Genomic DNA, 17076 nt, shown 5'->3' with positions numbered 1-17076 from the left:
AAGGGGCAGTTCTAAGGTAGAAGTTTAGGATTGCAAAATCCTGGTCAGGGAAGATACATTTCTCTGTTTTGTACATTTGTTGCCACATTTATGAAATAGAGGCATAATAGTTTTGTGGAAAGTAGGCGACTAACCCATCACATCTAGAAGCAGAGGATGAGGAATTGTATTAATTGTATTATAACCACTGTAAGTCCATTCTGGCAGTTTTTGGCACCATACTGAGGCAGTTTGACACATCAATGAATCATCTGTATCATAAAGATCTATCTATTCACATTTTTTATTATGTTTTACAAAGTACAGTAATCCCTGGATATTTTGCTGGGGCTACGTTCTGAAAAGAACCCGTGATAGGTGAAATCCGTGAAGTAGAAACCTTTATTTTTACCACTATTATGAAGGTATAACGTTGAAACCAAAGAACAAAACTTGTTTTCAGGCCCAGGCATTTGTTTAACAAAGAGAAGTAAACATTTTCTTCCAGATAACTACAGTAAAACCATTATTTTAATCACCAGTATGTACTATATAGTGCGCTTCTGCGGCCTGACTCCGCTCTGTAGTGTCTTTTTTATCTGAATGCACAATGGGAAAAAATCCGTGAAGCAGCGAGGCCGTGAAAGGTGAACCATGATATAGCGAGGGATTACTGTACATATATCAAAAGAAGTAACGGTATCGGAACCTAGTATCGGTGAGCCTGACAAGCGAATACTCGTAAAGGTATCGGTCTGAAAACAACTGGTATCGAACATCTCAAATGGCAACGTTCAAGTTCAACGAAGTGATTTCTACAACTGTTTGAAGAAGGCTCATGCAAGCTGTTATCGTATCTATAAATTAAAATATGGTAACATCCACTACACACTTCCACGTTGTTCATGGGGCTGTCTTAAAAACAAGACGTCACGGGACTGGAAACGTCAGGACGCCAAACAATGGACGACTGACAATTGGCAAACGCACGTAAGTTACATGAAAGCACCATGACAAAATGAAATTGCCGGAAACGACTCGAATGCTCTGTCGTGCTGGTGCTGTGATGGAATCAAACTGAGAGGGTAGACGCTTTGATTGTTTACACTTCTTACCGGTATAGTTAGTAAACATTATAGTTGGCGATTAGTGTTTGATGGACTGCGATTTTTTGTTGTTGCTACGTTTGATTTGTGTCTGATTGACCGCTCATGTCCTGATGGTGGTTGACAGGTTGCAGCCATCTATCTACTCTTAATGCCGCAGTACGCTTAAAGCAATGAAACCTAACACATGTTGTCGTTTGTTTAACAAAGATCTCGTTGTCACCAACCTGCAGACGAAGAGACACAATCCAGGCATTGACAGCGGAGGCAAGCTGTCCGCCATGGGGAGCGCTTTCTCTCGCGGACTGTCTATCCTGCGGGAGAGGCTGAAGACTCCCGGGCGGCAGGGCGAGGAGACCCAGAAAGACACCGACGATGACTCATTGGATGGACATGTCAGGAGGGAAGATATCGCCCAATTTCCTTACGTGGAATTCACCGGCAGAGACAGCATAACTTGCCCAGCTTGTCAAGGAAGTGGACGCATACCATCGGGTTAGTAAAACTGGTGCATGTCAGATTCGCCTTTGTATACGAGTTGTTAGCATACTTGAGTTGTTGATGTGACTTCCGCTTATTATGTGCAAGAATACGATTGTTTAACTATTTTTATCCCCTGTGTTGGAAAACACACTTGGAGCCCCAAGATCTAAATGCACCTTCACCCTATTTGCAGTGAACTGTGGGCTCCACTATTTGAACTGACTCTGCAGATTTAGGTTCCCTACTATGCTGAAACCATGGAGCGTTTCTCACATGAGCATTGGTAACCCCCCCCCCCCCCCCCTTTCTTGCCCAACCGACCAGTCTCATGGAGAAGTTAAAAGATTTGCAGCACAACTAAGAAACAGCAGTTTATTAAGTCAATGCAATTTACTGTTTTTAGCATTTTGCATGAGAGATTGTCTCTCCCCCAACAGGTCAAGTCAATGAACTGGTTGCATTGATTCCATATAGCGACCAAAGGCTTCAGCCTCAAAGAACGTAAGTCATGAGTGCACGCACTACAATACCCAGCATGTCATGTTTGTGTTCTCACCTAACGTACAAACTGTCATCATCACAGCAAACTGTACGTGGTCCTGTCCGTCGTGCTGTGTTTCCTTGCCTCCATACTGGTGGCGTTCTTCCTTTTCCCGCGATCGGTGATTGTGCTGGATGATGGGATACATGCTGTGAAGGTGCACTTTGAGCCCACAACCTACAACGTCCAGATGAACTTAACGGTGTGTCCTTCGTCGGGCTGCATGCCCTGACCACTACCTTGCGTTTTACACAATTACATGGACAACTTCAACAAACTGCTAATGCTAATCTACAATAACACTACAGCTCTGCTAATCCTTTGGTTCTTTCTATCTGGATAAATTCTGCCAATTATGCAAATTAGCCAGACTTTTTCTGCGTATTCCAAGGTTCTCTTTACAGTTGTCCAGTGTAACTCATTCGTACTCAACTCATTCGATCTCCCTTTCAGAGCACACTGAACATCAGCAACCCAAACTTTTTCTCAGTGCTGGTGCAGAGTATCAACTGCCAGGTGCTCTACATGAAGAAGGTGATCGGTATGCATCAGCTTAATGTTGCCGCCACCATTCCACCACTTAGTGAGCGTCAGGTACGTTGTCATGAAGATATAGCCAACGTATGTGGCTATGAAATCCTTCCTCTCTCTGCCTGCTGGATTTTACTCCGCTTCATTGTTGTACAGGTGAACTTCACGGTCAGCGTGGAGATTGGCAACAGTGCACCGTATGTCTAGTAAGTGTCAAGTTGAGGGATAGTAGGTGTTCTTCTCACAAAAATGCTTACTGAGTTCGCAAATGCTCTCATTTGAAGAATGAAAAAAGGAAACGTAGTTATTTCACACTAGTGAATAAAATGACACGTGTAATTTGAGGGCTTGATGACAAAGTGCTGCCTGCATCAGTTAAAAATACAAATCATGCTTTCATTTTAGTTTTATTAAATTAATCAAATTGTCTTCGTGTATCTTTTCAGTGCCTTCTGCACCATGCGCAGTATCAAGGTCCACAAGATCCTTGTTTTTATGCAGTAAGTATGTCTACATTCAGGTTAAACAAAGTTTATTTATATAGCCCTTAATCACAGAAATGTCTCAGAAACATTAGAACAGTGGAAACACAGTCCATTCTGGAATGCTGTTAGCCTCCTGTTTTTTTTGCATTTAGATTTAAGTTCTTTATATACCGTAAATTTCGGACTATAAATCGCACCGGAGTATAAATCGCACCAGCCATAAAATGCCCAAAAAAGTGAAAAAAACACATATATATGTATATAAGTCGCTCCTGAGTATAGGTCGCCCCCCCACCCAAAGTATGAAAAAAAACACGATTTATAGTCCGAAAATTACGGTATATAAAAAATGGAAATTGACTTAATCTGTCACCATCATTATTACAAGCAACTTTAATTGGCTTTCTTAACAAGGGTACAAAAGTGTTTGTCGTGTACGTTCACATTAATTGTCTTCTATTATTGATGACTTAACTGGCAAACATAATAGTGAGAGGCCAGTATAGACATGCACCACCTTTGTTCTGGTTAAATGATCATCATATTTATCCTCTTTGACATCACAATGAACAAACATTTCATAATATATCGGTCAAAGTGCTATTCACATAACTTAGAAGGCACAGTTGGAGAGTAAAAATAATGGTTGTGTCCTAGCATGATAGCTGTATGTCTTCTATTTTTGCCTGTGTTTTCAGAACCTCCGTGAAAACATCACACCTGGTGCGAACATCCCAAAACAGCCTGGAAGCGTATCACTACGTCGACTGTGCCTTTGTGCCCTCCAGCCAAGTCTAGTTACTACAGCAATGGGTAGCAATGTTCTCTGAAGTGTTGGTCAAAGGTTGCACAATATCTGGTTTGAGGACCAAACTGCCTCTTGAATTGAGCAGCTTCCTAATGAAGGCCACGTGTTGATTTTTATTTAAAGGATTCAGGTACCAGAAAGCATTTTCAAAGCACTCACAATGGAATTGCAGTGTCATAGCCACATATAAGCTTTTTAAGGGAGCATGTATTTACTTATTCTTTTTGCTGCTACACTTAACGCCGTGCCATTGACCGAAAATTTTGTTGCAAACTATAATGTTTAACTAGACCTTTTTGTAAAAGAAAGTTGTGGGCTTGCAGTTTCAAAGGCAAACTTTATTGCAAACCAAAAGTGCCTTGGAAATTCTGTGTATGGCTACAAAGGTTACTCCTGCTGCATTCTTTAATGAAGCCCAAAGAAAATTGTCACCTATCGTGCACATGAATATTTTTGATTAGGAAATAGTGAAGCTACACTCCTGCGTTTGAACAGTTTTGGATGGCACAAGGCAAGTTTGTACAACATTACACACCAATCACACTGGAGAGGGAATCTGTATGCATGTTTGACTTGAATCCTTTCTTGCCTATCAGAATCTCTGTAAAGATTTCTAGTTGTCTGTTGTTGTTTTTTTTAAGTTATTTGTACAATTATGCTTTCTCTGACTAATACATTATAGCAGATATTTTAAAATAACGACTGTGTGATCTAAGGCTAAAGAAGCATTAAAGGAAATGTGAATAAAAACTAATAATGTAAACTTTCTTCACTCTTTTTTTCCCCCAATCCTGCACCACAAACTAAAATAACCAGTGGCACAAGATTGTAAGGTACCATAATATCACTTTATTCTATTTTCTGAATACAAAAGAGCAGAATATCCTTTTACGACAAAACTTTCCTTTTGTTATGTCTCATACATGGTCCTATAGCTGCATGTGAAAATATATTACTACATAATATAGTGCTTGACATGGCGATATCATACAGAGACCACAATATATTATCGCTGTAATAAACAATGTTTTGTTTTTTTATGAAGGCAACACGCTAAAATAAATGCATAGCAGACTTACAAGGAGCAGTTAAGTATAAAAATATAGCTGGATAAAAAGCTTATTAATTCATACAAGAGTGCTTCATCTTTGGTTAAGTACATTTTTGGCCTCCATGTGAAAATGATCTTCAATACAACAAGAGTACAATAACACTGTACGTTCTTCCTCACGTCTCCATTTCCTGCTTCACTTACGTTACTTTAGTTAACGACACTTGGTCGCCGAAATACTTTCAAACTCCGACTCGCACGGTTAAAAAGTTAACATTCTTGTTAACGCTCAGCAGTCTCAAACATGTCACCAACGATTTATGAGTTGGGGGGATGTAAAAAGATTGTCGTTAATGATCATGTGAGTTACCCTTCATATGTGACGTGACACTAGACCTCATCAGATCTTTGGTCTTTAGATTTTAAATGTCAGCTGGGACGTATTCAAAGTTTGTGATGCTACAAATCATCTAGTTAGCCCCTGTCTGGTCTAACACAGCTGATTAATTCGGTTTTCAATTTGCAGCATAATCCGATTATGCAAATTTCAATAACTAGTTGTTTACATATGATGTTTCTGCCCTAGAATGTACTGGACTATACAAAACATAAATTGGTAATTGTAGCTAAAAAGTATGGATTACAACTTCTGACCTTACTTCATCAACTCTGGATTTTTCAGTATATCGGCACCTAGAGAATTTAGTAATGACAGATTTTGATGTGATCCATTCAACCCCACATGGCATCTCAGCAGGTTATCAGGGCTGTTTTGCGTTGCCATGGTGAGCGAATAGACTTTTATTTTAGTGATGCCAGGTGCTGATCAAATAGAACTTTCAATATTAGAGCATGTGTGTTTTGGTATTTTTGTAACAGTTCCTCTGAGGTTTATTTGTTTGTTTGTTTGTTTGTTTGTTTGTTTGTTTAGAATTGCAAGGTGCGTCAGATCAAATGCTTTTGCAGGTTACTCGTCCCTTTAGAATCGAGAAACAACATACTTCATTTTGGTGAGAAAATGTCACATGCCCTCGAGTCCGATTAGCTCCCTCACGAGCGAATCCCAACACAAGGGTTAGGACTCAAGCTCACAACAAAAGCAGTTCCTCTCTACCGGCGCTGTGACAACATGACCTTGTTGATGAAGTTGACGATGGCACAGGCTGGTTGTTCCGGGTCCAGCTCGGCAAACAGGTGGCAGACGTTCTCCGCCAAGCTGCCCGGTTTCTTGGCTACGAAACCGAAAACTCTGGGGGAGAGGATTATGAAGTGCACAAGCCAGTAAGAATTTGGTCAACTGGTCTCATCAATCACACTAACGGTTTCCTAAACTTTTTCTGCCCAATAATTAGAAATGTGGTTTCCATCCCTGCTCATCAAATAACAATCTAATGAGAGTAATCACTCATATTGTTGCTGGCGGTACTGTAACTGTGTCACTATAAAACTGAGAAATACTGTACAGATTATAACGAACATGGCACATGTGAAATAAAAAGCTTTACCAAAACAATTTGCTTGCTTGATCAATAAAACAGCTTAGAATTTTGCTTGATACTATGTAGCCGGTGAAGAAAAAAAAAACGAGGGGTGACAGGATTCTGACTTTTTTTCTCAGAATTCTGACTTTATTCTCAGAATTCCCACAAAGTCAGAATTCTGACTTTAAAGTCTGGGGGGAGAGGATTATGAAGTGCACAAGCCAGTAAGGATTTGGTCTGACTTTAAAGTCAGAATTCTGAGAAAAAAGTCAGAATCCTGTCACCCCTCTTTTTTTTTTTTTCGCTGGCCCTAATCCTCTTCCGTACTACTCGGATACACCAAAATGGACAAAAATATTGAGACCCGCAATTTCAATTCCCATTAAATAACATTTCAGGCATTTTCACATGAATGCTTTTTTTTTTTGCTGCCTAGGAAAGCATACCTACATGCTGCAAATATGAAGTAAATGAAAAGAAGTTACACTTCCTCTCCAGAGGTATTGAAGTGTAGCATGAGACAGGGTGAGTTTGCCCAAGCTAGCAAAGAAAGCACACCAGCTAGTAAAATTGGCTTAATCAATATATTTGCATTACCTAAGCTGTATTTATTTGCAGGCTATCCTGGTCCTCATCATTTACATTTATAAGGAAGCATACATGCTTTGTCACGGCAGTAACCAAACAAACAGCAGAGCACTTACTTAACAGTTGTGTTGTCTGAGTTAGTCCACCTATTCAAAGAGAAAGAGAGCAGGCTCAGGCAGCTGCAGGCAGCATGCTCACACACACACACCAACACACGCGCGCACGCACGCACACACACACACACACACACACACACACACACACGCCGACACACACGCGCACTCATGCATAAAAGCGCTCAAATCCAGCATTGCACATAAAACCATGCAAGGATCACAGCAACAGATGCAGCCAAGTGATCCAAGGTGCAATCGGTGGATTTTCTGTTAGTTTCAATACTAACTGCAGCTAGACAATAACAATCTTTGGCTGGCCCACCTCCTGTCCTTTGGGTCAAGGCTACTGAAGGTTACGCTGTTCACTGCATAATGTCTGCGGAAGAAAACCCTAGAACAAGACAGACAGAACATCATTGAAGAAATTTGAGGATATGGCTTAATGCACTGGAAATCAAACAAGTCACTGGCTAATTTAATTGACGTTATTCATCCATCCATTTCCTTTAGCACTTCTCATTATGATTGAGGGTGACCAGAGTCTATGACAGCAGACTTTGGGTGTGATAAAATTGATGAGAGAGATTTCAGATAGCAGTAGTTCGGATACTACACCTGACATACCGCTTTACATAACCCTTGCCAGGAGGCATATAAGTAATCCAAGTTAATATTAAAATGAAATATTCTAAGGATATAAGATATTTCGTGACATTTTGTACCTGCGCTGGCTGTCGGTCAATGTGATGCCCTGCGACGTCACTTTGAACTGGACAACGGTGGCAGCGGAACGCGGGTTGCGACCAAGTGTGGCGTCTGTTGCTTTGGCAATGGCCTGAGGGCCAGTCAGAGATTCAGTTTCCACGGAGTTCAGGTAGAGGACATTACAGGCTGAGGGACGAGAAGCAACATGAGTGAAAACACAATAGAATCACCTTGCAGAGAATTTGTTTCTCCCATTTTTACATTTAGGGTTGGGTATAATATTAATTGGAAAGTCATGAGCATGATCACGTAAAAAATGAAAGTCCAAAGTTACGACTGTAATCAGTAATATTAACACAAAATAGTTTTATCGGTCCATATTTTAACTTCCTGTGTATTGCTGATATACTTGTAGTTTATGTGGAGATCGGTCAACTCACCTGCTCCTTGTTTGAGCAGGTCAGCGGCAGTGCTGATGTTACTAACAGGCTGAACCTCTGGCACATCTCCTATCAGATCTGACAACATGCAGAAACACAATTATTCAATACAAATTAAGCAATCTACACACTTGAAATATTCTTATTTTATTTCAATTCATTTCATGAGATGTTTATTACACGTAGATGTGATGAATGCATGAATCCTGACCTTTTTCAAGGATCTTCAGAGCACAGGGCAAAGAGATCGGTGTGATGGAGTGTTGATAGACTAATGCAGAAAGACTCCCTAAAAATGAAAACATCTCATGTTGACTCTTCATATATGGTATTGAAAGTATTTTTCCTTGAGAAAAAGGCCTACCAAAGTAGGGCTCGTTCTGACAGCCTTTAATCTTGACTCCTCGAGGGCCTGTTTCTATGAGGAAGTGCCTCACCAAATGTTCCAGAGGGTCGCCTGCTGTCACAACAGAGGAAATAAATGATAGGCCTAAAATGTTTATAAAACAAAATATTAATTTCGAAACATATTGTTTTATCGGTGTGTTAGACATGAATGTGCCTCAAAGAGGCGGGTCTGGTGGGATGGCTTGTGATGTCGTGGGATAAATGAGCAGTGTACATGTATTTATTCATTACCTTTGCTGCTATGCTGGCTGACATTAGGAGGAGGTGTTGCCACCTTCAGTGCCAGGCCGTAGGCCCCTTGGAAGGAATTACTATCCCTGATCAGAAAGGTCCCGGGCTCTCTCTCTTTCAAAGCAACAATTGCTACAATCAAGCAGAACCAAAAAAAAATTAAAATTTTGATGTAGGGAGTGTCACACCATAGCAATTTTGTTCATTTTAAACATTTCCTAAATGTCAGAAAACACAGAATTAGCTGCTCCAGAAGTAGCTGCTATTTGTAACTCCCTAATGCTATTCTGGTTACCATGGTAACCAACGCCCACTGCACTTGTCGAACAGGGCTGAATGGATAGTGACTATTTAAGTGAAACAGAACTATATATGCATAAGATTTCTTTTTTGAAATATTGCCTGTCCAGTCAACAAAGGTAGTGTGATTGGGACTAGTTCCTATTTCTTTTTTATGAGAAAAATCTTAATTGTTTGATGAACTTCTCAGAATGCAATGTGTTGGTCCTCAGAGGGTCCTCTGTGGAGTTTCGAAACTTACCTTGTTCTCTAGAGATGCCTGGCTTATACCAGAACCTTGAACTGTCCTGGACAAACTTCACACTGACTCTGTTTCCAATCTCATGGTCTTCAGACCCAACATCATTTTGGTGTTCACTAGGCGCAATTTCCCCTACGGTGGGTGAGAAGGTGACATGGTGCTGATGCGGAGTGTTGCCAGAGTGGCTCACACTTGCTTTCGGAGCCTGCCCTTCTTCAGTGGGTGACCAGGGTTGAGCGTGGCGTTTCTCCGGTAGGGGCGGCTGTGGGTGAGGAAGCGGGATGGAGATGGTGGAATAGTTGGAGACGGATATTTGATGAAGTTGTGGGGGGTGAACGGAGTTGTAGTGCCTCTTATTGATGTCTATAGCTGGATTGTGCTCATTTCCTGGGTAGGGATGGTGAGGGGGTCCGTGCTGGACAGGAATGTGGTTGCGATTGTGGAGGTCAGAGCCGCTCATCATCAACTTCCTACCCAGAGTGGCAAAGCCGGGAACGGGGCTATCTGAAATGGGGGATCCCTCCGTGTCGTTGGATGTGGACAGGATGGAAGACGGTGCAGGGGTTGGCATTGTGTGGGAAGTTGTACAGCTGCTGCTATGTTTGAGGGCTTCAGGGAGAGAACTCCTAGTTGGGGAAGAGCATCCATTAACCTGCGACGAGGGGCTGGCTACCGAGTTGGTGGCCTGGGTCTGGCTCGGAGGATGACACACCGCCTGAGTCGATGGGGAAGGCACCGTGGCAGCCTCAGACGGATGGGAGGTATCCAAAGTGGGTTGTTGGGGGTGGTGGGCTGGTGCAGGTGAGGTTTGCAGTGCAGATGAAGAGGGGTGGAGGGATCCCTGGTTTGACGCGGTTGTCGTCACAGAGTCCAAACAAGTGTTTTGTGTTGATGATGGTGCACCGTGGTTACAGTGCTGCTGCGACGGGGCGGTTGTCGAAGTTGGAACAGTTGGTGCAGTGCAGTGGTTGTGCGTGTTTGTTTGAGTGAGTGAGGTTGTGTTTGACGGTTGGCTTTTCATTGGTGAGGTGCTTCTGGAGATCTCCGTGGACTCCGGGATGACGTTACCAGAAGAGTAGTGCCCATCCTGGGGCTGTGATGCCTCGTGGTCATTGGTGACTGTTTTCCGGATCCCGTACTCTCTCCCTGGACTGGGACTAAAATGTACGTATATGCATAATTATTAATGTTGGACATTATCATCAACATATACCTAAGTATAAATATCGAGACAAATGTTCATCACAACACAAACTTTAACGCTTAATTTTAAATCCAAGTGCAAATGTCAGGAAACATTTGAGATTGCTTAGTCACAAATTTACGGAAGAGGATCGTCAATGTGTACAAAACCATCGAGTTGCAGCAACAATTTTAACATCTTTTGCTCAGATGTTCAACACCTTTTTTGTTGTGCTGGAGCTGAGAAGAGCACATTTCCGGAATCAAACATTTGTGTAAAATGAGAAATTTGCAATCCAAGATTAATGAGGGAATATGTTCCAAATCCACCAAGGATTTTTTCATTGTCTCTACATTTGTCTCGATATGTTTGGATTGTTAAAATGGATTTTTCAAAGAATAGAATTATATTCTATATGGGAGCACATACTAAAATTGTATTATATGAACTCGCCCGGCAAGTTCAGAAGCTAACATGTGGATCAAGTTTCAACTGGATCCAATCCAGATAATACATTTGGAAGTGAAAGTAGTGTGATGAAAGTTAGTAATATAGGATTCAGTTTATCTGAGTGCTTGTTGTTTGAATGCAAACAACTCAATATCTGCAATCATACACTGTCTTGCATTTTGTCATCACAGAAAATCTATTGGATCAGAATAATACCTTTCCTGTGTACGTAGAGGACTGCTGGTATGGACGGGAGTGGACGGTCCAGACATGTCTGATGGAGTAGAACACGCACCGTGTCGCTCTCTGTGACCCCTTTTAAAGGAGCCGTTGGTGATGTGGTCCCTCCAGCCCACGCTTTCACCAGAGTTACGAATGACATCTACATAATGACAAAATTCGGTCGCAATAAATAAAACACCGATAAAATAATGTGCGAACTGAAAAGCGTGTCTCACCAGTGTTTGAGTCAGAGTTGTGTTGTGTGTCTCGATGGTGACGGTGGTGAGTGTGATTATGTTCAGATGACCCGTTGCTATGGCTACAGGGCCCCATCATGGAGGACGCAGGTGGCAACGGCGAAGTGGACTCAGACTGGTAGCCTGAGGCGTAGCCCCTGCTTTCAGACGGCGACGGCTGGTACGGTGAGCAGAGGCACGCCTGCCGGGGTGTTTGGTAGCCGCTGCTACTGCTGCTGTACTTGAGGTCAAGGTGGGAATGAGCGTGGGACCGTGACGCCTCTGGATAGGCAGGATGACATGATGGCAAAGGGTCAAAGTTGAAGGCAGGGAGATTGTGACCCTGTGGCCCATAGGAGGCCATGGTATCCCTCTTGTGCCAATAATCCGCCTCTCTCTCTCTCTCCCATTGGAGCTCCTCTCTGTCTCGCTCCCAAGGAAGGGAGAACTCTCTGCCACGCCTCTCCCAATGACTCTCTGATCCTCCTCGAGCTAATTCTGCCTCCCTGGGTCTTCGTAACCCCGTCTGTTGAAGCTCAGCCTCTCTGTCCCAGTGATAGGCGTCGCCCCGATCAAGCCTCAGGCTGTGATAGGCTGCCGACGCCTCTTCTCTCCTGATGCTGCAGTCCCTGCAAGAGCAGCCAGGGGGCGGCAGACCTTCCATTAGCATTACTTCTTGATAGGGTGGACTGGTGGAGGATTTGGGGTGGTGAGGGTGGGGATGGTGGTGGCTGTGAGCAAGAGGAGGAAGATGGTAGGGACTATAATCATCCTCTCGGCAGCAGAGCCGACCTGGTGCAGACAGCGGATAATGAGAATGATTGTGAAGGTCAAGTGAAGGGTAGGGGCAGAGATGACGTGACGAGGTAGCTTCCGAGCAGGAGCGGTGCAGGCAGTGTTGCTGGTTGCTCTGGCGATCCCACACCAAGTCTGGTGGTGGGAGGGACTGGTGGGGGTGTGGACTGTAGTGCTGGCACAGGTCCATGTGAGAGGGAGGAGCAGTTGAGTTGGAAATAGGAGGAGTCGCGCCATGGTGCCCATTGGTACCAGGAGCTCGGTCAAGGCAGTAACCGTTTGGCATTAGGAGGGTGCGGTCACACCCGGGTTCTGCGCAGCGCTGGGACCTGTATCCATCTCGGCAGGAACAGGACCGGCTGAGCCTCAGCGTCCCGGTTTGTTCCGAAGGTGACGAATCACCGTCATCCAGAATGGCCGTCTCTCGCTCGGCATCCCTCCTTCCCTCAATGCCTCCAAGAAGACGCTCAAGCTCCTCTCGTTCTTGCCTGGTCGGAGGCGGTGGACGTAATGTCTCTTCATGGAGATCGGGATGGATGGAGGATTGGATGAAAGGGCTAGAGTGTGCCGAAAGAGCGGAATCAGAGCGATGAGAGAGGAATTGATCGGGTCTATCCTCTGCTCCAGGGCTGCTGCCATTGGTTGAAGAAAGAGAGCCAGAACTTGGACCCCGTCGCTTCTTTATCTGCGCATAGAGACTGCCATCGAGAGGACCTCTTGTGTGGGCAATATCTGTGACAGAAACACAGCCCTTGGTTTATTACTCATAAAGTATAAACTATTAGAACCTGAAGGAGTAATCCCAAGTGATAAATAAAGTTGAGTCCAAGTCTAAGTCATGCTCTATGTGTTGGTAAAAGTCAGAATCAATAATTCCAGTCCACTACAAGCCAAGTGATAGTATTGACTTGAGTGCTCACATAATACATTTGGCGCTATTCCACTTTAGTTGTGTAGGACCTGCTAACAGATATGTATGTATAAACGTTTGCCAGCTGTCAAGTGAATTGAGAGGAAAATCTTAGTTGTAATTTTGCATCTGGATATTTGTTAATGGACTAACTCTTAACTTGAATGTCTTGCACCATTGTAGACACCATTTGTCAGCATTCGGTAGAAATAGCACTTTAAGTTGGCCTTTAAATATCTTTTACCCTCAAGATTGTCCTGGTATCGCTGGTTCAAGTTTTCGTATGAATCCCAGCGAACTACAGGGTCAGCAGTGTTGTAATCGACAGTGACAGCTGGGTCATTTTTGTGGTACTCACGACCTGTGGAAAGATGTAACACTTGAGTTTAAACATTGAGTCAGTAGATATTGCCATATGCGGTAAGGAGTTAGTATTAAAAAGGGGCAGGGGGGGGTGGAGTGGAAAGTAAAGATACATTTCCACAATGTCATATGATTTACTCATCTGCCAATGATAATAATAACCATCTCGATTAAATGTCCCGCAGTATAAAAATCAGTCAAGATCTAGTTTACTGTTCCAAATGTTACTATGAGGATCTGAATTAAACAGTCCCCCAAATGTGCTAATATGGCAGGAAATTGCAGTGAACTATGAAAACAAACAGGGTAGTACTTGAGCATGAAGAGGAACTTTTGATGTGGTTTGGGTTGGGAAGGTCAGCTGTTTTTTTTTTTATCCGCTGAGAATGACTTGATTCCGCACGTAATGCTTTGCTAATATAATCTTCCAATATTATTTGAGGTGCCTGTTTGGCTTTGACACTGACATTGATTTGTATTGTGATTCTGAATCAGAGATGAACTGGAGATTATTACGTCAATGAGTGCACTGACCTTTGATCTTCTCAGGTCCAGAGGAAAAGACAAACTCCACTGTGGCATCCAATGGAAAACGTTCATCTAGGGGAGAAAAACATGAAAAACATGCATAACTGCATAGATAGAGCCATAAAGACCACAAAGATTAGCGATTCAGATCATCCACACAACATCAGAGCATTCACAGTAGATCATATCTCGTCATGACACCATAAATGTTGACAGTAGTCTATAATTCAATTGTTTCCTCTCGTACAAATTAATATCTTCCACAGATGTGTTCTCAGTTGCATAAAACCACAAAAGTGTATTTAAGTACATCTGTGACACTTCATTGACTGTAACTTGGGGTCTACCCTTACCAAACAATTTCTGTATTGTTCTATGCTGAACAAACGCAATCGGAGAACTGTTGAAAGTGAGAAGTTGTTTGGTAGTGGAAGACCCCAAGTGAACCCTGCTAACAATTTATAATATACAGTACCCATTAGGGGTGCAACGGTACAACAGTCTGGGATTAATGTAATTAATAATGATTTCGACACTTTAAACCCTAACGCCTAACACGAACCACTAGCCGCTAACCCCTTACACTAAACCTAACTCTAACCCCTTCTAACCCAAACCAAGAGCCTCTAACAGGCACATACACAAACACGATGGCCTGTAAATGTAAAATGTAAAATGAAGTACCGAAATCCCGCGTAAGGCGCATTGTCCCGTGCAAAGCGGACCCAAATGTTCAGTATTTTGCCATGTACCGTTGCACCCCTCGTGATGAAGGTACCTGTACAAGCGTCGTCCAATTCTCCTTTGCCAAACCATAGCTGGGCTCCATGGATGGTGCAAGTGTGGAACTGGAGCCTGAACACATTGTCCCTGTCAGCACTTTGGGCTCGTCGGTGGTAACATTTGACCTGCAGGGAGCAGCAGAGGGTGAGGCCAACGCATTGCAAGTACAGTAAGCAGAGTACAGCACATGGTTGAAAACGTATTATTATGCCCTTTCACAATAGAGACAAAACACATCTTGACAATAAATCTGTTATGCCTGATTTGATCACAAGATTCAGGGGTGCCATTTATTGAACATTGAGGTAAACAAGTGATGAGGAGGCAGTATTTTCCCACTACGAGGGGACTGCTATTTATGATATACAGAAAAAAAGCCTCTGCTCTTCTTCAATTGGGATTTTATTTTGTTTCGTTTTAGAATTCCTTTTGACGGGAATAAGGAATGCTAACGAGGTAGAATTTCTAAGATATTTTCTGTATAATGTATAAATGGCATTTTGGGAGGAAAATATTTATAGATGAAGCCAAAACCCAAAAGAACAACCGAAATACGTTTTAAGTGGTCATACAGTATTGCAAAACTAAAGGAAAAACTAATTAAGTCTGGGGTGGTCTGTTTAGTTTAAGACTACTTTTTCGTACATTGGCATTGGCAGGAGTCCACGGACTGCCATATTTAGTAAATGTTTGTTTCTGATAATGTCACGGTATTTACTTTATCTTGGTTTCTCTGTCATTTCCTCTCAGTGTGAACTCACCATGATGTCACCTTTGAGCAATAGTGCTGGTTCGATGGTCACGCACAGTCGCCTTCCCCCGCTTCCTTGAAGGTCACTGTAGACCAAACAGGGAGAACAACACATGGTAGACTTTGTGCCGATGCTGTGCCACAATTGAATGATGCGTTGACTTAATGCTTCACCTCAAACGGATGCTTAATTTTTCATTTTTACCATAGGGCATGTGGTGCACAGGAAAAAAAGGTGGTGCCACTAATCTGCTGCTCGACATTTACTTTACAATATTTTTGTAGAAATAAATGCCTTGCCTATAATAAACACCAGATACTCCATTTAGGTAACACAAAGCTCCTGGACAAAGAAAAAAGAAAAACTGTATGAAAGAACAGCATCTAGTGAATCGAATCTGGTGGAGCATTGTGACAAAAGATGAGAAATTAATGAGTTTGATTGATTTTTTAGAATTATTTCAATCTTGCCTACACATGGAAATGAAGGCAAGGCCGTGACATTTTAACATAATGCTGGCTCACTTGTTTGTTGATTGAATTGAAAAGAACAAGATTCAGCAGCAATTAACTCAGAGACAAAGAGACTATTGCTACGTATCGCTACAAGAGAAATATTCACATTATTTTTTTGCCACGACACTCACTATATGCCTGAAGTGTAGACCAACTGCATGGACTGGTAGATCTTTAGGAAGGGATAGTAACCTGTAGAGACATTCGGACAGATAGATGATCAGCATGAAGTCAGAGGAATGTGCTGACCGCCATTCTTCCATCCTGATGGAGTTCATCATCAGATTAAAGACAAACACTCGTGTCTGTGTGGGTGATGTGCTGAATGTGAACAACTATGACAGTGTACGTGGTTAGCATTGCTGGGATTCAGCTGGAAGACCTGTTGATACATCATTCCCGCACACCACATTTTAAAATTTGTTGGACGACATGGATCTGAGAAACTCAAATCATAACATGATCATGCCCATCCCACCTGATGGAGACCTTGGCTCTTAATCTCGCTTGTCATAGCTGTAGCAGTGCTATCAACGCAAGTAAAAACAAACCTCCTTCTCCTTGGAAGTTGGGTAGTGACGGGATGAGAACTTGGTGGAGGAAGAGTGGGCTGCTGTTCATCTTGATGGCTCCTGACAGAAGACCTCCAAAGTAATAGATATATCTGAGAGAGATGTAAAACATGTTTGCATGAGTGAAAGTATTCACAGGAATCAGAAGATGGAAAGTGAGAACAATTTATTAACAATTATCAATTGTCCACGTACAAGGCAAGCAAAGAGAATACAGTCAAAGTGAATAAGAGCTGCCGTAGCCTCAAACAAAGTTCACCCCCAACCCCTGAC

General features: G+C 42.6%; 2 protein-coding genes across 9 annotated transcripts in view; one reads left to right on the top strand and one right to left on the bottom strand.

Moving 5' to 3' along the window:
* The first annotated feature begins 781 nt into the window (after positions 1-781).
* Positions 782-4696, top strand: tmem106c (transmembrane protein 106C). Of its 5 annotated transcripts, none has more exons than XM_061272071.1 (8): positions 782-969; positions 1319-1580; positions 2006-2069; positions 2152-2311; positions 2563-2703; positions 2797-2846; positions 3087-3140; positions 3824-4696. In XM_061272071.1, exons 2-8 carry the CDS (start codon positions 1367-1369, stop codon positions 3921-3923), a joined length of 783 nt encoding a protein of 260 aa, XP_061128055.1. In that variant the 5' UTR covers positions 782-969; positions 1319-1366; the 3' UTR covers positions 3924-4696. The 5 variants fall into 5 exon arrangements, with proteins under 5 accessions (XP_061128055.1, XP_061128051.1, XP_061128052.1 ...); XM_061272067.1 differs by having other exon boundaries at positions 921-1064; XM_061272068.1 differs by having other exon boundaries at positions 931-1064; positions 1296-1580.
* Positions 4697-5873: 1177 nt separating this feature from the next.
* The window catches only part of LOC133149872 (tensin-2-like), a 48457-nt gene continuing 37254 nt past the window's right edge, over positions 5874-17076 (bottom strand). For 2 of the 4 annotated variants that reach the window (XM_061272062.1, XM_061272065.1), the window contains exons 12-28: positions 16783-16895; positions 16363-16423; positions 15726-15801; positions 14960-15089; positions 14188-14253; positions 13535-13651; positions 11586-13112; positions 11344-11509; positions 9495-10651; positions 8954-9085; positions 8679-8774; positions 8526-8603; positions 8315-8392; positions 7892-8060; positions 7492-7560; positions 7170-7199; positions 5874-6233 (exon numbers count right to left, since the gene is read on the bottom strand). In XM_061272062.1, the coding sequence (XP_061128046.1) occupies positions 6095-6233; positions 7170-7199; positions 7492-7560; positions 7892-8060; positions 8315-8392; positions 8526-8603; positions 8679-8774; positions 8954-9085; positions 9495-10651; positions 11344-11509; positions 11586-13112; positions 13535-13651; positions 14188-14253; positions 14960-15089; positions 15726-15801; positions 16363-16423; positions 16783-16895 (4204 nt within the window). In that variant the 3' untranslated portion in view covers positions 5874-6094. The remainder of the gene's footprint in view (positions 6234-7169; positions 7200-7491; positions 7561-7891; positions 8061-8314; positions 8393-8525; positions 8604-8678; positions 8775-8953; positions 9086-9494; positions 10652-11343; positions 11510-11585; positions 13113-13534; positions 13652-14187; positions 14254-14959; positions 15090-15725; positions 15802-16362; positions 16424-16782; positions 16896-17076) is intronic. The other 2 variants (XM_061272063.1, XM_061272064.1) reach the window with 2 other exon arrangements.

This window comes from Syngnathus typhle, linkage group LG2 (assembly GCF_033458585.1).
Source record: "Syngnathus typhle isolate RoL2023-S1 ecotype Sweden linkage group LG2, RoL_Styp_1.0, whole genome shotgun sequence".
Lineage (NCBI taxonomy): Eukaryota > Metazoa > Chordata > Actinopteri > Syngnathiformes > Syngnathidae > Syngnathus > Syngnathus typhle.
The sequence above is the reverse complement of the archived record's forward strand: the minus strand, read 5'-3'. Positions and strand labels throughout refer to the sequence as shown.

Coding starts and splice junctions, on each gene's coding strand:
- tmem106c (XM_061272071.1), top strand. CDS start 1,367: ATGGGGAGCGCTTTCTCTCGCGGACTGTCTATCCTGCGGGAGAGGCTG. Junction 2,847..3,086: donor AACAGTGCACCGTATGTCTA/GTAAGTGTCAAG, acceptor GTATCTTTTCAG/TGCCTTCTGCACCATGCGCA. Junction 3,141..3,823: donor AAGATCCTTGTTTTTATGCA/GTAAGTATGTCT, acceptor CTGTGTTTTCAG/AACCTCCGTGAAAACATCAC.